At 40.1% G+C, this 20,837-nt stretch overlaps 1 protein-coding gene across 30 annotated transcripts in view; it reads left to right on the top strand.

The window, feature by feature from the left end:
• Nrxn1 (neurexin 1) overlaps nucleotides 1-20,837 on the top strand; it is a 1,082,053-nt gene that overhangs the window by 645,206 nt on the left and 416,010 nt on the right. For 3 of the 30 annotated variants that reach the window (XM_041630260.1, XM_041630261.1, XM_041630263.1), the window contains exon 1: nucleotides 1,426-2,558. The exons of 25 other annotated variants lie outside the window; for them this stretch is intronic. In XM_041630260.1, the coding sequence (XP_041486194.1) occupies nucleotides 2,312-2,558 (247 nt within the window). In that variant the 5' untranslated portion in view covers nucleotides 1,426-2,311. Of the gene's footprint in view, nucleotides 1-1,424; nucleotides 2,559-20,837 lie in introns of those variants that run through there. 2 more of the 30 variants (XM_041630259.1, XM_041630262.1) reach the window with 2 other exon arrangements.

Below are 20,837 nucleotides of genomic sequence, written 5' to 3' on the forward strand. Positions count from 1 at the left end.
AATTATGGAAGAATTAGATTTTCAGTAAAATGAAATACGGTTTGAGGGAAAAAAAGTGATGATGGACTGCCACTTGTTTCATTCAGAACCCCTGGCCATTGTTTATGTATTGATTCTCATGGTCTAGTCTTTGTCTGTTTGCAAGAGCTAGCATACAATGTGCAAATTCAAATGGTCACATGGGTGAGCAACTGATTTGAAGCAAATCTTGTCAGAATAAGGTTCCAAGGTTTATGAACTCAGAACAGTGCTTGTGAAGACAGAGCAGGAGGATCTGGAATTCAAGCCTAGCCAAAAGTATATGATATCCTATCTCAAGAGAGTAATAATTAATAATAATAATTTAATAAAAACACAGGGACTCATATTTGTTGCTACATATTATACATAAAGTGAAGAGCCTGTGTGTTCAGAGTTCCTTCCATTTGTCTTTCAACAGAATAACAGTAAGACTGTCAAGTCAGGGGCACACTGTTGCCCTTATCATCTGTTGAAACACTTGGTGATATTTCAGTAATAATCCCTATTCTTAATCTGAAGGGGGTCCTCCTTGTCTCATGGACTGTCTCATAGTCTGAGAGGAAGATTTCTATCTTTGTTTCTTTTCTTTTTTTTTCTTTTTTACTGGTTTTCATGTGGGGATACAAAGCTTTCAGGAAAGATGCCCAACTTCATATAAATGTCTTTTTTTTTCCCCTCGAAGAATACTAGGTCTTGGGATTTTTGGCCCTAATGCGATTTTCCTTATGAAATTGGGTGAGAACCCGCCATTAGAAGAGAAGAGATCACAGCTGGGCTGCTAGCTATCTCAGCGTTATTGTTATGGTCTATCCCAATTTATCGACTGAAAGACAGTTAACTGCCACTACTTCCGTGTCTCTTATCTCTGTGTCTTCTCATACTCCGTGTTTCTCTTTTCCACCTCTTCCCCAGCTGCTCACCCTGTTGTCTTCCTGGACTTTCAGTCTCCCTGACTTCCACTGGTTCCTATAAGGCACACGCTATTGTAGTGTGAAGGAGGGTTCTTTGTTATAAATAATACATGCAGCAAGCAGATCATCGGAACTGACGCCGAGTGGATGGAGTCAAACCTTTTTTAGCAGTTTGGATTTGAACGCCTGGAAGAATAAGTTTGGTCCAATAAAAAGAGCCCGATTCCTTCTCTTTTAGGAGCGCTAAAGACACTGGCTACTTTTACGCAGAGGGGTAGGAGATGGTGCCTCTTGCCTGGGTGATTCAGACAGAGGGATCACCTGGTTGAGGGAGAGAGTTGCTTTTTAGGTGTTTCCCGCATCGCAGTCCACGTGGCCCTGTGATGTGTGGAGAATGCCAGGGAGAGGCCGGCGATTTTTGCGGGAAGCTAGACCAGCCTCCCTCGTTACATAGGCTCGTCCTCTGCATTGCATCCAAGCCTCAGTGATTTGCTGTTTGGAGACTGCAGATTTGCATAGAGCCCCTAGCTTCACCAGCGTGTGTGTTTTTCAGTTCTTTTATTTATTTTTTTCTTTTTTGTTTTTTAAAAATATATATTTTCTTCTTCCGCCCCTTCATTTGCTCCTGTTTTTACTCTGCTCGCCTTCCCCAGTTCGATCCCCGCTGTCTTTACAAGGGTGCCCTCTTCCCTCTGAACCCTTCGCCCGGCGTAAGTGTCAGGAGGCGGTGGACTCGGAGACTGCCTCTGGAGCAGGCGATGCGCGTCGCTGCTCTGCGCGCTGCCCGGGGGAGGCTGGCGCGAGCCGGAGAGCGGGCCGGGGCTGAATGGAGAGAAGGGGTGCCTTTCGTCCATGGGGTCTGCTTCTCTCCTGAAAGGAGGCTGGACCGGCGAAGTGGCCTCCCCATTCTCCAGGCACAATGCTAAATGGATTTACCTAGTGGATTCCCGGTGGATGGCTGTCATGTAGAAGTGAGGACCCTCCGGGAGGAGCTTTAAACAATTTCCCGGCTCCCCACCCACCGGCACACACTCTCGCCCGAAACTCTTGGGGAGTATATCTGGAGAACCTGGAGCCTTGCAAACCTGGGAGCAGCCACCCTCTCTGCGCTTGCTATTCACCGGGGCTGCCTTTCCGGACAAGTCCCTCGCCAGCTGCATCAGCCTCGGCTATGTTTCGGATTGTTTTGGGTGCAGGGAACAGCAGACTCCAGGACCCCGAGAAGACTGTCCAAAGGAGGGAGAGGATGGGTGCCATGGCGCGGTGAGGCGGCCGGCCCCGTAGCCCGCCGCGATCCGACGGATCCCCGGCTTCCTCTCCTCTTCTTGCGCCCCAAACTTTGCCTCCCGCGGAGGCTGCCCCTTGGCGGGCGCCCCGCCATGTACCAGAGGATGCTCCGGTGCGGAGTCGAGCTGGGATCGCCCGGGGGCGGAAGTGGCGGCGGCGCAGGGGGGCGCCTAGCCCTCTTCTGGATAGTCCCGCTCACCCTCAGCGGCCTCCTAGGAGTGGCCTGGGGGGCGTCCAGTTTGGGAGCGCACCACATCCACCATTTCCATGGCAGCAGCAAGCATCATTCAGTGCCTATTGCAATCTACAGGTCACCAGCATCCTTGCGAGGCGGACACGGTGGGTCTGCGATGCCAAGTACTTGCGGGTTATCTCCTGGTGCCCCCCTCCCATTCAACCCAACACTTGCTCGCTTTTCGTCCCTTAAGGCTCTAAGAAATCGGAGTAGGAGAAAAGGAAGGTGTATTTAGGTGTGCTTGTTGGGAGTCACTTATCTCTTTGAAGACAATAGAAGGGGATGGGTGAAGGAAGGCATCGCGGGTGTTTGTGGTGAGGGGTGGGAGGGGCGTGCCTTGCCGAGGTGCTGGGAGATGTGGGCATCTAATAAAGAACCAGCCTGGGCAGGGTGCCTGGCCCCTCTCGAAGGGGGCGTCACTCGCTAGAAGGTCACTCAGTGGCCAGATGGGGCGCCGCGCTCCATAGAGGGACCTAAGCGGAGAGAGGAGGGCTCTGCAGAACCTTTTGTCTGTGTGGTGCTGCCCCACCTCCAGCCCATCTTTCCCGACCGGGGAAGGGAGCTTTCAAATCTGTGCATCCCTCCAAAGCGCTCTCAGACTGCAGTGACAGGAAAGAGGTCCCGGGACTAGGGACCCACTCAACAGGAGGCCAGTCCTCTTGCCCTACTTGTGTGTGTCTTACTGGAGAAGGCAGCAGTGTAACAAACTCTCTGATCCCGGCCAGTCCCCATTGGACACAGGGTTCCTCCTGGGAACCGTCCTTTGCCTGCTTCACACACACAGGGATTTCAGTTTCTTGGTGATTTTGCTAGATTATTCTCTAGGTGAAACAGGAGCGAGCTTAGACTATACCGACCCTGTCTCCCTGAGGATCTTGTCTGCAGGTTCCTGAACACAGGTCCAGCTTTCTGCTCTGTTCACTTCTTTCCATTGACGGTTTCCATCGAGTTCAGACTGACTGGGCTAAGCCAGGAGCTCTGCCTGGAGGAAGAGAAATTAGAACAGAAGGAACCTGTTTCCCAAAATCCAGTTTGGTTAGCAGGGTTATTTCTTCAGTGGAACCAAGAGCATGAACCAAGTCCCTCTCATCTTTAGATGAAAGCTGTATCATTGTTTGAATTGCCAAAAATAACAAAAGCAGTCAGGTTTTTCTTTTTTCCTTTCCAGGGCATGCGAGTCTTTCTAAACCTCTACCAGTCTTTGTCTTTTCTGAGGGTAAAATCCTCAGCAGGCTGGAAGTTGTGATCAGTTTCTTGGTGACTCCTCTCCATCTTTCTTGTAGAGTCCGCTCACCTTTAAGACTCTGCTCAGCCTTGGGTCCTCTGCCAGCTGCCATGCATTTTCCCTCCGAGAGGCAGCTGCTAGGGCTACTGGTTTGCCTCTTCCCCAGGGGTAGACCTCCTACCTTGGGACCACTGTGGTTAGGCATGAAAAGCTAAAGCCTGATCTAATGAACTGAGCCCGGGTCCTCCTGACAACCCTTCGCGGGGAGTGAAATAGTGACACACTTTACTCTGAGTTCACAAAATTGATTGTTTACCACACTTCCCTGGTTCTCCCAGGAATTCCTTTAGAGACACCTAGTAAAACCTGAACTAGGGCTTCCTGTAAGATCTGAGGGCCTTTGCCTGGGAGAGAAAACAGTCATGAGTCTCAGGTGCTTGTTCCACGGGCTCCCTTTACCTGGTGCAGACCTCAACCACTGCTCTGCCTTTGTGCAGAACTGTACAAGTCCTGTGGGAGGAAGGCGAGCCAGGGCACAGAAGGGCCAGACAGAGCGTGGGTGGGTGGGAGTGGTACGCCAGATGGGGGGGTATGCGAGGGTGTGGGGTGCCTAATTGTAGCAGTGGGGCGCTATGAGCTAATAATCTCCTATGCATCTTAAGTTCCCTGTGAGTCTGCCTCTGCAGAGTGACTGGGTGATGTGGCCTCTGAATGGGCATAGTACCTGAGCAGGAGATGGAGGACAGCAAGGGGCCCCTGTGGCAGCCGGACCCCCCTTTCCCATTGCAGCCTCTACCTCAGGCAGACGCTGTCTGCTGGTTGTTGCTAACATTGATGTCCCTCCAGAATAGAGTATCTGTCTATGTGTGAATGAGAACTCAAGCTCATCTATCACTGATAAGAAGAAATACCGATGGAGTGGGGAATATAGTGTGGGGGCCACTGTGGGCATTGTTCTTTGGGGTCAGAGTACTTTCTCTGCTTCAGAGCTGCTGTTTACAGGATCACTTTTGTTTGTAAACCTCCCCCCATCCCCACCAAACCAATCACAATGTAAGCGCCTAAAAAACTCCAGGTGTGAAGTTTTCACACTTCGCCCCTCCCTTCTCTAGAAAAGAGGGAATTAATTTGATAGGGAACAAATTAAGAACATTAGGATGAAAAATCAGCCTCCTAGGTTGGTAGACTCAGAAACCAGGATGAGGAAGGAAGTGCAGAGGGGCTGGAAACAGGGCAGGTAGGGTGGTTGCTTGAAAGAAACCTAATAAGAAAGGGGTGATGTTGGATTTGTTGGGTCAATAAGCTCTCTGGATACTGAGCTAATTGTTAGGACAAAGGACTCATCAGGGAAGAAATGCTGAGCCCAATAGATGAGACTGAGAAAGCAAAGCACAAAGGTAAACGCCAGTGTGATCATTCCTACCAGAAAATCAAGACAGCTTAAAAAAGAAAAGCGAGTTTAAAATCTGTGACTCTTGCAAATGTGCATGTGTAGACAAACAAGTAAACGAGGCTGTTTGAGTGTAATGCAATTTCTGAGAGTCCTAAGACCTTTTATTTCATAATATGGAGTTCACATATAGGCTTACATGTATAAAAGGGAAAAAGCAAGTGTGGTATATTTTAAAGAATAAAATTATTATCTTATGTCTTAGAAACTGCTGGGCTGAGGATCCAGGTTCATTCTTCTTCATTTTCTCATCATGCTATGCTTCATTTGCACTATTATGAGGTGTCACTTACAAGGCTTGCAGGGTACAGAGGGAACTCATGGCTATCCCACACGTCTTTGTGCAAGCTGACCCAATTGCAGAATCTATGGTGAGGATTTTCTTAAGTGCATATACATGAGAAGCAGATCTGGAGACCATTTCAGTACCCCCTCCTATTTTGCATGAATTTAAAAACATAAATGGTGAAACAACTTCTGTAGAAAATTATTTTTTTCCAGTTAAATCAGTGGAGAACTGTGTAACTGTAAATGATAAGAAGCAAGCTTGCTTATAATTAAAGCCAACTGGAGTCCAGAATAGACCCGTGCTCAGCCAGTACTGCTTTTGTGCTATGCCATATGTGCAGAGCATGGGATGATGTCAGTGCTATGCTCAGGTTCCCATTTCAGCTCCCAGCCTTCCTCAGCACCCATGCTCTGCATACTTTAGAAAATTAGCTGACAGCCTCTCAATATTTTCAGCAGATACAGAAAGGAGAAAAGCCATCACAGATCTTAGCAACCAAAGTCTCCTCCAACAAATATGAGCTCTGGGAATTATAATACGGTGATGAGGTTATGCCATTAAAGGGCAAGAGGGTTTCCCCAAGGGGAAATGTTAACAAATTTTAAAGCGTGACTTGTATTTGAAGGAACTCAATGATACTATATAAGGGTAATATTTGTAACAGAAATTCATAACATATTCTTCCAAAGCACTTTCAAGACGCATGCCAAAGTTCTAAGAGGAGTGGTGGGTTTTTGCAGGGAGCTTGAATATTTTTCTTGTGCGGCTACTGAGAATTATCATAGATGGGCCAAACAATTAAGCCAGATCTTTGATCAGAGTCAAAGAGAAATTAGAATCAAAGCTTTGTGTCTCCACAGCCCAGGGCAATTCCATGATCTCAGAGGTTTTTAAACTCAAACAGAGAGGGTCCTTCTTGTGACTTAATGGCTAGTCTCTCTTGGAGTTGAATTTGTTCCAAGTAATACAGTCACGATATTTGTGTCCAGCATATATCATCAGTACAATGTGCTACATATAAAACGCAGTCATCTGGTGTTTCACTGGTATGTTTATTAACTCTACTGAGGAAATTTCTGCTGCATGCTGGTTGATAGCAACTTTCCTAGTTCTTTTGGATCCTATCCAAGAGAATTGATGAGCAAAACCTTTCACAATATATCTTATCTGAATGAAAACTTTAACGGCTCTGGTCATTAGTAACTATAGAGGACAGGAGACTTTTTGACTCTGAATGTTTGGAACAGACATTGCGGCTCCACACTTCTACTGTTGACTTGGTAAATAAAATGGTCATTGCTTTACAGGACCAGCATCATCATATATGCTTACATGGGGGAGGGGCCACCTAGGAGGAACCAGTGCACTTTTAGTCCAATCAGCATTTATACCTTAGCTCTAAAAGTGCATGCTACTAGGAAATGTTAGTCTTTAGACAAATAAACACAATTCCTCCTTAAAAACAAGTATCTCTAAACATAATGATAAAAAACAAAACCCTACAAAGTTTTTTTTTTTTTTTTGATTTTCGAGACAGGGTTTCTCCATAGCTTTTTTGGTTCCTGTCCTGGGACTAGCTCTTGTAGACCAGGCTGGCCTCAAACTCACAGAGATCCACCTGCCTCTGCCTCCCGAGTGCTGGGATTAAAGGCGTGCGCCACCACCGCCCGGCTTGAAGTTTTTTTTAAATATGTAACAGTTGTCATCTATACTCCCATCATAAAATGGTTTGGTAACAATATGAAACAACTGAATTTTATCACAAGTATCTTTTATTACCTTAAATATTAATGTGCTAGAAAGAGCTCCTTGCACAATCACCTTATTCCAAAGTGATGCATTCATTTCTTGTAGCAAAACTACCATTTCTTGTTTCAAATAGACATTGGACTTGTTTCATAAATGCATTTAAGATGGAAGGTTCATTGATTTAAATTTACACTGACGTGTAAATAGTTGATGCAGCTTGGTCTGGTGGTGATAATTCTCAGAACAGATCCTTGCGAAAAATTGGCCATCGCCACTTATCGGAGTTGTGAAGTTTGTAAAGCTATTTCTCTTTCCCAAGACTGTTTTGTAAACACATAAAATGAAAATGTGATTTATTACTGTATTAGGAACAACCAATGAGATCATGGGTTTGATGATATACAAACTATAGTAGTTTCCTAATATTTAGCAGCTAAGAGACTGTAAGCAGTAGTTATGTATCTATTGAATCAACTGAGTTCTAGTCCTGAGCCCACCCGTTATTAACAGAGTGACTCACTGAATTGATTTCATCTTCGAATATCGGTCTCTTTTGGCTCTCAAGTTTGATGAGAGAGTCATTCTCATTTATCACTGTGGCAACAGAAGTCTAAATAAGTTGAATCAGTCACACCCACAGGATCACATCAAACCATTAGGAAAATAGGAAGTGGAATCCATGTCTTCCAATGTATACTCTTCCTTTTTAAAATATGTTTCCTTGAAGCCCTTGGGAAGTCATGGCTGGGACTGATCTCATTCATTTACTCTTCCATCTGGTAACTTGACTATCAAAGGTTTAAGTGTAGGTGTTAAATGAGATTAAGCTTATCCCTTGGGATAGAATAGATTCCTTTCTGGTATAGAAAAACCATTGAGCCACCCTTCTCTGTTGTTACCTATCCTGTTAATGAACCATCAGAGCCTCGAATATGCTATACCTTATACTTCTCTTTTATGCACATATTTAATACATTAACCACCTTAATAACATTCAGCATGTTGTATATTGTTTAGTCAGTGAAAAGAGCTCCATGATGGTTTCATTCTCAGATTCCATTGAGTGTAAGGATCTCTTTATTTCTCCATGCTCTGGTTGTCTTTTCCAGAGCTTTACTGATTCTAGGCATGCTTGTCCTATTTTTTCCATTGCTATCATGAAACACCCCGACAATTGCAGCTTAAGGGACAGGGCTCACAGTTGGAGGATATAATCCATCCTTACCAGGATCTTCTTGGCCGCAGGAATCCTGAGCAGTCGAAGCAGTTACATCCATACTCGAGAATAGTGAATGCTTGTGTTCAGCCAGCTTTCTTCGTATAGGTAGATCAGGACCCAAGCCTTGATGGTTTTGCTCACTATTAAGATGCATCCTACCATCTTAATGAACCTATCAAAGTATGATCAGAGTTATGTAGTAGGCTAGCCTGATCTTAAGAACCCCTCCCTAGTGTGCCTTGAGACTTGATGGCTGTCAGAAGTTGACAATAAACATGATCACAGTGTGTTGTAAATGCATATTGAACTCAAGTTTCTTAAATAATCTGATTGTCCCAATATTTGCTCAAGTGGTGACTCACCTAGGTGCCTAGAAGTCCTGCCATGGGGCTCAGGCTCGAGGTTCAGCTGCCTAATGCTCTCCCTTCCGCTAAGACCTCAAGGAAAGTTTTTTTTTTTTCAGAAATAAATGCCTTTCCTTTCCACCTGATCTTTATCTTGGCCCATTCTTGTCTACACAGGTTGTAAAATACCTCTTCATAATGAAACTTCTAAAATAGTCCAAAATGCTAGGTTTTTCAGCATTAGTCAAAACACTGCATCCTTCAAATTTTGACAGAATGAAGTGAAATCAGCTATCTTTGCAAGTCCATATCTCAATAGCACCTTTACATAAAGTATCTCATTTCATCATCTGCACAGGCTTGGCAGCGTGTATAGCCATTATTTGTTGACAAAAAAACAAGATCAGAGAGATGGTGATTTTGTCAGGAACTCCTAATTAATAAGCACATACTTTATCTTTTACTATGACATTGTGATGAGAACTAGCTTTGAACCCTGCTCTGCATTTGACTGTTGACCTGAGTTATGTCCGGTTGTCATCACACTCCAATTCAGTTACCAAAATGCTGTTTCTGTTCAACATTAGCCAAAGAAGTATAGCTAACTCATACTGCCACTAACAATTTCCACAAATATATAGTGTTCATATATATATACGTGTATATATACATACACACATACATATACGTATATACATATATGTATGTGTGATTTCTTTATTGGTACACCAGAAAGTATATATTTGTATATATTTGTGTGGTACTAATGGTGTTTAATGCACTGTATGTATAATATAGATCGAGGAGTTTTTTTGCTCATTTATCATTTTTGAAGGTTTTCACTGTCAAGAATTCCCAATGAAAATAAATTTATACCTAATTCCAGAAAGTCTAGCTAATTGTTAGTCAAAAAGTAAGTAGCAAAGTGTCCATGGGTTGATAAAGAATGACATTTAAAACTCACCTTAAAGTAATGTCCTTAGGGTATTAGAGCTGAATAACAGCTGCAGTGAAAGGCTTTATGAGCAAATGATGGTGAGTCTCAGACAGAGTCTTTTCCAGCCATCAAATCAAGACAGTTACACAAACTCCATTGTGGTGATTACTGGACATAATGACAGTTAGGTTTGTGAATGGGAACCAAGGCAGCGTAGAAAGGTGTTGATCTAATATCTTTTCAAGTTATGTGTTTACATACACATATATATTTTACAAGGCTCCTGTAAATCTTATAGAAACTCCTTTTGTTTATGGGAGCTCCAGTTTAAATGCCTTGCATGATATGAACTGATGTTTATTTTTTCTAAAGCAAGGTTATAGATTTTCTATGTACCATCAAAACTTGGTAATTGACTTTTTAAAAATATGTAACTTTCATTAATAAGAAAGAGCATTTGATAATTTCTAAGAATTAATAAAAGCCTCAGGCGAATAATTAGACAGTGCTTTGTAATGTGTGTAAGATACAATGCAGCAGTATTTAGTAATTTGGACAGTATTTGTGCAAGGCTGCTTTAATTATCTGCGTATATTGAACTAACATTACAGTATGTAATGAGTTATGTGGTCCAGCCTGTCTTGACTCTGAGTTACCATCTGGTCCTCAGCCCCCATTTTTCTAGACAACAGCAGAATACAGAGTAAATAAACAGAAGAGGTAATTTAGATTCTTCCTTAGACAGACAGCTTCAAATTCTGAAATACCTACTTTATGTTATGATTTGAATTATCTGCAGTATTTGAATGGCCGCAGAGTTTAGTCACGTCACTACGAGTGGCTGTGATGTAATCTAAAAAATGCAGTCAGGAGAAACATGGGCGCCATGGTATTCCAGTGGCATTTTGTCTGAGCCTGCAGACTCATGTTTTAAAGAACTGTTCTTATCCTGATGGATTCTACTTTGAAATTTTACAAGATATGTCCTGCTACTATGAAGAAGGCTTTTGTTCATGTCTGTGTATTTACACAATCTTTTGTGTAGTTATATTTTTCAGTGATCAAATGTGTTACAATTTGATGTAGAGAAATAATTCTCAGCACTACTAATCTAGACAGGTTCAGGGATTTTTGTCTAGAAAATGTATACAGAAATTGAATTTTCTATTTGGTTTGCAAGGCATTATTTTATAGTCTACTTTTTATATTTCATATCAATTTCTGAAAATCTTGTCATATCTGAACATTTATGCCTGCATAGTCATTGAAATGTCATCATTTTTTTGGATTATGTTTCCAAAGTAGAGAAAGAGGCATTTTCCTTAATATTCTAAGCTCCTTTTCCTTGAAGTCCACAGTTACCATTTTCAATACTGTAATATGCTGTATCAGTCATTTTTCATGTCCACTGACCAAGTAATAACATATGCTGGAATAAGATGAATAATAAATTAATCTCTGTCAGCAAAGTGGCTAATTGTTCATGCTGGTGAACATGAAAACAGCATATTTGGTTATTTGATTTTCCCACTTTGGTGGTCCCTTTTGCCTTGGGATTTGTCCTAAGTGAAATGTACAGCCTTTCATCACCTTTTGAAGAGTTATACTATAGGAAAAAAACAGAACTCTCCTGACAGACTTCTTATGGACAGTTTTTAAAAAGACTTGGGTTTTAATATATGTGTGTGGGATGCTATTCAGAAGTCAGACATCTTTGGGGTGGCTAAAATGCAGAACAACAAGCCATTTGCCTTAACAGTAATGAAACTTTTGCCCAAGTCATCTAACTTTTAATGTAAAACTTTTTTTCTTTTCCATAAAGTACATTAAATTTTAATTCTCTTTACAGCAGAAATTAATTTAACTCTTGATTTTTAGTAAAGTGGTAACTTTAATGGAATAGTAAATTTACTTTCTGATTTCTCCCCAGTATAAGACTATAAACTAGCCCTATGCAAACGGTAGAAAATGAAGTCAAGTATATCATATACGTATTGAGTAGTGTCTTGGTGCTTGTTATATGCCAGGTACTGTTCTAACTTCTAACAAAGCATCAAGGCATTTGTTCTCACCACCCTCTGAGTCACATACCATTAATACTACCTCCAAAAATGAGGATATCTTGATACAGTGAAGTATCAAATAACTCAATTAACTGGGGTGATAGGACCTGACTTTATATACAAGCAAGTACACTAGAAAGCTCAATCCTCTAAATATGATTTCTCTTAACTAGCTGAGCATTTTTTGTTATTCCTCATCTGTTCATTGCCAATGGCCCATAATAGGACAGATAAAGAGACTGTCTAGATTTTTTTAAACTTATTCTATTTACCAGTCATTTCTCTGTAAGCATGTTGCCTTTTCCTTATCTTCCAATGTGTTCTTGGGTCTTGTGGTTCTTAACTCCACAGAGTGTCCGAAGGCTTCCCTGCACCTCCTTCCTCATTACTGCGTGTGTTTTGTCTAATTTATGAATCTCCATATCTGCCACCACATCAAGAGCAAAGGAGTGATTGATTTAAGATGTTTATTTATGTTTATTAACTATTTTCATTCTGCTCGGCAAATACATCCCCTACTAACTGATCATCTGGTGTGATAACAGGCTAATCTAGAAGTACAACTATGACTTCAAATTAAAAGGCGACATTTATGAGTCTGGTTATGGGATCACTTTCTTGAGGAGACAGGAGCCCTTCTGTGTGTTTAAGTGAAATGACTATTTCTCAAAGCAGGTTATAGAGAAACGAATGACAATTAATAAACTACTTTAAGAATCTTAATTTTAATTGCCTTTTTAATTAAGAAGACTTGAAGATTTAAAAAATCAAATTTCATTCCACATATTGCCTGGCATTATACAGTTACATAAAGAAATTAAGCATTTCTTACAACTTAGTTCTGTGTAGTTTGGGTACTAGATTATGAGTTGGGGCAATATCCAGAAAGTATGGTTAAAACTTGCATGCATAAGTTTCTTAATTGTGTTTGTTCTTAAAAATCCTTTTGCTCATTCAGTTTAACTCTAGAATTTTTGTTCATTTTATTCATTGATATCACTACTTTCTCCAAAACTCTGAGAATTCCCATACAGACCTTAGCTGAGATCCACTAAGGAGCAGACCTTGCAACAGTCTCAAACTGTTCAGAACTTCTGTTTCTAAAATAAAATGAAGCTCTTCCTATCTATACTTCAAAAGCATTGTGAAGGTGCGATACTTCATATGACCTGCTGGCATGGGATTAATTATCCTGGTGTCTCAAAGTGATAGACAGGCCTAGCTCTAACAGGACACATTCTCTTCTCTGGAAAGGGCAGAAAAGGCTGAGCTTAGCTATGAAACCATCTGTCTACTGTGGGGGTCTTAAAGTGAGGCTACCTTCCCGTCATTCTCAGGTTATAGTTTCTTAAAGGTGAAGATAAACCTAAAATTCATTCTTGTTAGCATCTGCTTCATCCAAAGAGCGTGACAACACAGGTTAACCAGAGAATGTTTTGTTTTAAGCAAACAACTTGTATGTCCCTGTGGGAGCTGCATGAGGACTCACGTAGTAGCACTGAATTGTCAAGGCTGCTGCTGCATAATATTGATGGATATTTTTCAAACTTTGAAAATTCTATTATAGTTGAGATTAAGCCTTTTGAAAATAGAGTAGGAGAAGGCAGAACACAGAGAGTTTGCTAGAGCAGTTGAGGAGAAAGATTCCATCTTTCTTTGCTCAAACAACCTCTGAAAACATCTTTGAACACAAATCAACCTTTACCTGGAAGCACTCAGAAGGAACGAGATTTCAAGAAGGAAATAGTGCTTCATGGCTCAGAGCGTCCAAAGTCAGCTATGCTGTGTCTTACCCAATTCAAGCATTTAGCATACTAAGTCAAATAAGAATTTCCAGGAAATGTAATTTATTTTGTCTGTCTGTCTGTCTGAATGTTGTGCGCACTGGTTCTTTGCTGGAATGTTTGTGCATGCAGTACCCTCAGAGACCAGAAGAGTGTATTGGATCCCCTGGAACTGGAGCTATAGACAGTTGTGCCTAACCATGTGAGTGCTAGGAATTAGAAGTGGTCCTCTGAAATAGCAGCAAGTACCCTTCAGCCCTGAGTCGCTTCTCCAGCCCTCTCCTTTAATCACCTACTTTTGAGAAGAGCCTTGTTGATTTCTTAAAATAAGTGAACAGCTTCTAACTGGCACTTAATGTTGATGCTTTAGTTATTTGTTTCTACTTATGGAAAAAGAGGGGCTGTTTCATGAACCATTGGGATAGGCAAAAGCTTGTGCCCATTCAGATTGTAGTGATTTCATCTGAGTGACCAACGGAATGTTACACAGAGTGAGGAAGATTCACTCTACAGTGTGATCCATCAGTTCCACTTCCTAAAGTGTGACAAAGACTTTTGATGCCATCAGCAGCCAACAGCTTTAAGATTTGGGTAAATCTTTTAAAGAACATCTGGGGTTGACACGTGAGGCTAGCTTTCACCCCACTACATATGAGCTCTATGCAGTGGTTCCTCACCCTTCCTAACCCTGCAATCCTTTAATAAGTTCCTCATGTAGTGGTGACTCCAGACATAAAATTATTTTGTTGTTACTTCATAACTGTAATTTTACTACTGTTATGAATCATAATGTAAATATTTGTTATGCAGGATATCGGATATGTGGCCCTTAAAGGACTCGTGTCCCATAAATTGAGAATTACTACAGTCTAGTTCCTGTTGCAATTTCTTTCTTTCTTTCTTTCTTTCTTTCTTTCTTTTTCCTTCCTTCCCTCCTTTCTTTCTTTCTTTCTTTCTTTCTTTCTTTCTTTCTTTCTTTCTTTCCGTGTGTTATCTTGTTTGAATTTAGGGTTCCTAACTTCTGGCTTCTCATTTGTTAGAAACATTAACACTGTTTTAGCTTTCTTACATGTCTTTTAGTACTCTACCTCACATCTTCCTTGAAGACCATGGAATTCTTTTCTGCTAGCCACATGTTGAGAACCACTGCTCTAGGGCGTTTGGTGAATCTGGAGTTCTTCAGATGGCCTCCATGGAATGTAGAGAAAAGGGTACCCCAAAGAGTAACCCTGGAGATCTGACTCATGACACTAGAAGTATTTAAACATCAGAGAAATAATTTCCAGCCTGGAAGTGGGAAACCGTCTTCCACAGGGAGGAAGGACTTCAGAATAGCTTTGAATAATTAGGTGTTAGGTATAGAGAGAAGCGTTGTTATACAAGCAAATAGCATCGCTTGCCTTTTTGAAACTTATAATTCCAGTGCTAGGTATCAAACCCAGCATCTTGCACATAACAACTAGATGCTCTCTCTGTCTTTAAGTAGAGTCACCAGCTTTACTTCTGTGTTTCTTCAAAACCAATAAAATTATATAATGATTTCAAACTCAGGTTTTCTTAGTAATGAAGTTTAGGGGCTCTGATCACTTATGATTAATGATCACTGCAATCAAGGATTAGTGTGTGTGTGTGTGTGTGTGTGTGTGTGTGTGTGTGTGTGTGCGTGTGCGTGTGTACTCAAACATGCGTAAATACATGCCTGCCTGCCTGCCTGTTCCTGTGTGAGTGTTATATTTTGCTTAGACTTGGCGATTCTCTCCTTGCGGATGCCTTGAAACCCTCACTAGCAAAAGGCGTGCAAAGGCAAGACAAATGGTGGCAGCATGTGTAAGGGGAGCTGACTGTTCTTATGAAAGCTCATTCATTCAGCCTTCTCATTCACAATAAGTAGATATTTAGGCTATTACCAAAATGTGGGTGTTTACACACAGTGTACTGGCAAATTATGGTAGTAGTAAGTGCCAAAAACCCAGGAACCAACCAGTCAGAAAATGCTTATCAAGTATCTGGTACTTGGGCTATGGCATTGTCTTACTGGGCTGAAGGGCCTAAAAGAAGCTAGAAAAATCCAATTTGTGTCTCAGGATCTCAAGCTGAACTTGGATGTCTCTTGTAATTTCAAGCACACAAGGAGGCCTTGCTGTCTGGAGCAGGATCACCAAAAGAACAAAACCATATATATTTTTTTTTATTTTCCTGACAGTTTTCCTGCTGTTCCAATGACCCTGTGAGAACACCCTAAGCCAGTGGACACAGCCTCCTTAATGACACATTGGTAATTGGGAACATGTTCATTTAAATTTCCGTTTTCATGTTTGTAAATCACCTAGGGCTTACAAAGTATTTTCTTATTTGATCTCATTCAAGATGCATTAGAATCCTGTAAATTGGGTGTGGCAAGTTTCTCCCACATCTTGAATAGGAAGTAAGAGTAATGTGGTCACTTGCATTGCCTCAGTCAAGTTTATAAACATCAGAGAAGGTTCTTTCACTCATCATGCATGTTCCCTGCGTTCAAATACAGGTAAACGCATATTCTGTGTGTGCTGACCTTCAAGGATCAAGAGTCTAAGGAGTTGAATTATTCTCTGGGGATGTGGGAAACACTGAAGTCCCTTTAACCTAAAACTGCAGGCCAGACCAGAAAGAAAAGTTAAAATAGAGTATTTTTCCTCCATTGAAATAAAAAAGACAGTTTAGGGGAAATGGTCATAAGAACTAATTGATGGTATATACATTTGTCTGTGTAATATTAAAATTTCTTGTTTATTAGGGTTTGCAAAAGATTGATCTCTTTAAAAATGATTTGAATTCAAAGCATGAACTCACTGGCTTTTTGTCATTGTTGAAACAACTTAAAATACAATGAATACGACCTGGAAAAGCACTGAGGCCTAATACATCTTTATTTAACTAATCTTGTAATGTTTTTTAGATGAACAGTGACAAGGAGCTATATATAATTAAAATGCCCAATTACTTGCAGAGAATTATTAAAAAGCACTTGGAAAATTGAGATATTCTGTCAAAAACTTAATAATTAAAGCATTCTATTCTTCATGGGGATGACAAGTTTATAAAGATACTCTCACTGAGAAATGCCTTTTGCTTATTGTGGCACAAGATGTTGTCTAGCTTGCAAGATGATCACCATTCCCCTTGAGGCAGTCTCTCTAGCTAAATAAAGATGGGTATCTCCAGAAGTCATCAGTGAGCTTGGTGATCAGACTGAGGCATGTTCATAGTCTTAAGTGAGCACTCCTTTTATTTTTAAAATAGCATTCTAATTTCCTAAAACTAAACTCCCTGAGGGTGGTAAGTATGGTTTGTGTTCTCTCTCAATATCCCTCAGCGAGTGCTCATAGTACTTACACATGACCACAACAAGTTTCTGGGAGTCTTCCTCTGTGGAGAAACAAGAACACATGTGCTGTTAGTGGGAACATATTGAGAGCTATATACAGTCAAAAAAACAGTCTGTAAACAGTCAATAACATGTATTTCTCCCAGTATTTGTGACTTCGACATTCACTGCTTAGTGTCTCGCTATGCTTCATTAAAATAGATTGAAAAGGACTTGGCAGTTAGAGGTACACTGAGACAGTGCAAGGCTTGAAGACCTCTCTAAAACACTCGAGATCTTGATCCTCAGTATACTGAGTTCCATAAGGAATAAGTGAGGAAGTGTCTGTAAAATGCTATGCAGTTGTATTATGAGAAATTAAAGCACTATAATAATGCAGTAAGTTAATCACATAAATAAACTTTCTGACATAAGCTAATGACTCTTAGATTTGAAACTTTATCAAAATCATACAGGAGGTATATAGGAACCTTAATGTGACTGTGTTGTTCCCCAAGAGAGATTCCTTAGGAAATTTGCTAAAGAATTTGCATTTTAAATTAATCCTCTCAATTGTGGAAAGTCTAATGTAGATGGTCCTTTTATAACTCTCTGGGAAAGATCAGTTACTGTAAATGGGATATTAACTAGGGTTCTTGTTTTGTTTTCTTTTTTTTTTCTTTTCTTTTCTTTTTTTCAAGACAGGGTTCCTCTGTGTAGCCCTGGCAGTACTGGAACTCACTCTGTAGACCAGGATGGACTTGCGTTCAAAGAGATCCACTGTAATTTTTTTTTTTTAACTAGGGTTCTAACAAGTTGATAAATGTATTACTCTTTTCTAGGAAGGTCTGTGGGACATGAAATATAAACTGCCTGGGTATTCCTTCTAGAGAATCATGGATACTTCTGATTGCACACATGTCCCCAGCTACCACTTGTCTTTCCTATAGAGGTATACTTTGAGGGGAAAATGTATGAACTGACACAATTAGATATTCCCGTATGCAGTCTTCTTTTGTCCTCCTGGTTATTCATCCTTTGGTTCATTTTCAATATCCTTAGAAAGGATTATTTTAGTCCATTATGCAATGAAAGGTGGTGGTGTTATTTTAAGTTAAAAAAATAATGGTTAACACTTTTTCTTTGACCAAGAAAGCTTTGGGGCAGGTGTTATAACAGCATGCATTCCATCATATCCTATTTATAGCATTTTAGATTTTGTCATGCCATTTCCCAAGATTTCTCCTCTTTAATGTTTGTGATTTTCCAATGATAAATATTGCATGAACATCCTTTATCTTCGTCTTCTACTTAAGTCAGACATCCCTTTTTAAAAAATGACAGTGTAATTGGATTGTAATTCTGCATTCGTTTTGAACTTACTAGAATGACAAAAATACTTCTGGAGTGAGGCCCTTAGAACGCCAAAACTGATTTTAGCATGCTACCAAGATACTCATAATACTGCAAGTGAAGACCCTGATCCTAGGATTCTTCCACAGTACTGAACTGCCCTTCCCTCACCACTGTTCTTGAGGTACCCAAATGCAGGCCAGACTAGTCATAGCCAAACCCTCCTTTGCAAAGACTTTTAAATCAAGTATCATAACATTAAACAAGCCCCAGGAAACTAATAAGTTTCATGTATATCATAAGAAGAGTTGCTGTTAGTTTTGACCTACTTTATTCATTAAAATTTCCTTGGACTGAGAGCAGTCATAACTCCCATGCACTCCATTAAGCTGACAGTTTAAATTATTTCCTTGCTTAATTTATAATACTATGAAGATTTTTTATAGTAGGGAGGTAAAAGCATCGGAGGAAATGGTATTATGAAGAAGGATCTTCAATGTGGGAGTCCTTGGGGAGGTGAGACAAACACAAAAGGAAGCCACCTTGTTCTAATAGTCCACTGCTGGTCTTGAAAGAAGGACACTGAGAGCTCTCTTACATTTTTGCTTTTTCTCCTGTCAGTTTCCTGGAACATTTAGAGCTCTTAGGGATTTCCAGAACATTTGTTATGACTCACCAGCACTATCAATGTGAAAGAGTTGGGTAAGTCTGAGGAAAAGATGATTGCACCATCCATAGTAGCCAACGTAAACTACTGAAAAATTTTGGCACATGCTTTTTTGTAATTTGTCTTTACATAATTAAACATTTTGAGAAGAAGATAGTACTGAGTAAAGTGTTTTTGCAAATATTTATTTTTTAAGCAAAAATGTATGGCTACTGGCCCAGTTGTTGTGGGTCTGGAAATCTCAGCTACTTGGGAACCAGATACAGGAGAACTTCAATGAGTTCAGGGCCTGGCTGGACTCCAGAATGAATTTAAGGCCAACAATGGCTGCTAATGAGGTCCTGTTTCAAAAATAAAACCTAAATATAAAAGAAGAGCTAAGGATGTAGTTCAGTGGTATGGTGCTTTTCTAGTATGATAGTATGTGTTCAACCTTAGTGTAAATTATATATATATATATATATATAATATGAAATAAATTTTACTAACATATAAATTACATATAAAATGCTACATTTAATGTGTTAATATATAGCATATATAAATTATATATACCACATATATAATATATATGGTAAACAAATAAAAAGTTAAGTTAGTTAATCATATTTAATTAACATAAATTAATTAACAAATTGACTGCTGAGGACTACATTCTATGCTATTCTACCAGGACCATAATTATTCTATCAATTTTTTTTTGATGTTGGACATTTTAACTGTTGCCATTTAAAAATTTATAAGCATTGCTATTATACATGATGGCTCAGTATAAATGTGTATGTAATGCACAAGTTGGGTATTATAGGTTGGAAATATTCGATTATTTCTAGACTTCTAGTACTCATTGTTGAACCAAGTTCTCCTTCCTCATGCATTTCTTTACATTGTCTGTTAGTCTACTTATTAAGCAGATCATCCCTGAGGGCGGTTGATAGTGTCAGCCTGCATCATTTGCGATTAAAGAAAGCCACATTGTTTTATCTCTTACTATACTCTTTTGACCTTTCCTGTGCGTGAACATCTTCTCCACTTGTTAATTACACTTCAACAGATTGCAGAGACCTTGCCATTTCCCATCAGGCTACAGAGGGCGAGTTAGGGCTCTGTTTGCTCACACTAATTTATAAGAATTTGTCTGTTGATGGGTTTAAAAATTATTATATTTACTATTTTTGTGACAGACATTCTTTTTTTACTTAAAATAACTAAATATTTAAATTTATTTATGTTAATATTAGTAATAAGAATTTAATACTTTCTGGTAGTTAAATCTATTGCTATTCTCTTTTATTTTTAGTTCCATGTCCATTCATATCCCCAACCTGTAGCCTTTGGAAAAGGATCTTCCACCTGTGGCATTTTATATATTTTCAGTCAGGAGAGACATTTTCTAGCATGTTTTAAGGTAAATTTTGATAGGAACAAAATTTAGGGCAAGCAGTTTCACATCAGTAGTGAGGTACAGAAAGCTCTCATAGTAAGGTCGAGAGATCTGGAGAGGAACAACGGAAAGAAAATTAGTTGGTAGAATGTGGCAGCCTGAGGAAGTCAGGGGTCTGGGGCTAGCAAGCTCATCCTGGCCTCTGCCGCTGGCTATGGTGCTGAACTGACATGCCATCCCATTCACGATGATATCTTCAAAGATCTGAGATACACGCTGCTTCACTTCAGGCAGAGATCCTAAATGGAAAATCAGACTATTCATGCAAGTGACCCACAGAGGACTGCTATATAGCGTGATAAAGGATACTTTCCCTTGTTACTGATTTATTTTTAGTTAAATAAGGCTTGATTTAAATATGATCAAACATACTAATAAGGACAACTTAATGGCAGAATTAACCTGTTTATAACTGCATCTGATAATATCCAGGTCAAACAGTAGATTTCCATCCTAGCTAGTGAATCTCAGGTTAGTCCAAACAGCTATTTTGACATCTATTATAATTGATTTTGT

This window comes from Microtus oregoni, unplaced genomic scaffold (assembly GCF_018167655.1).
Source record: "Microtus oregoni isolate MIOR12 unplaced genomic scaffold, Mior012 000034F_ref0000314, whole genome shotgun sequence".
NCBI classification, from domain to species: domain Eukaryota; kingdom Metazoa; phylum Chordata; class Mammalia; order Rodentia; family Cricetidae; genus Microtus; species Microtus oregoni.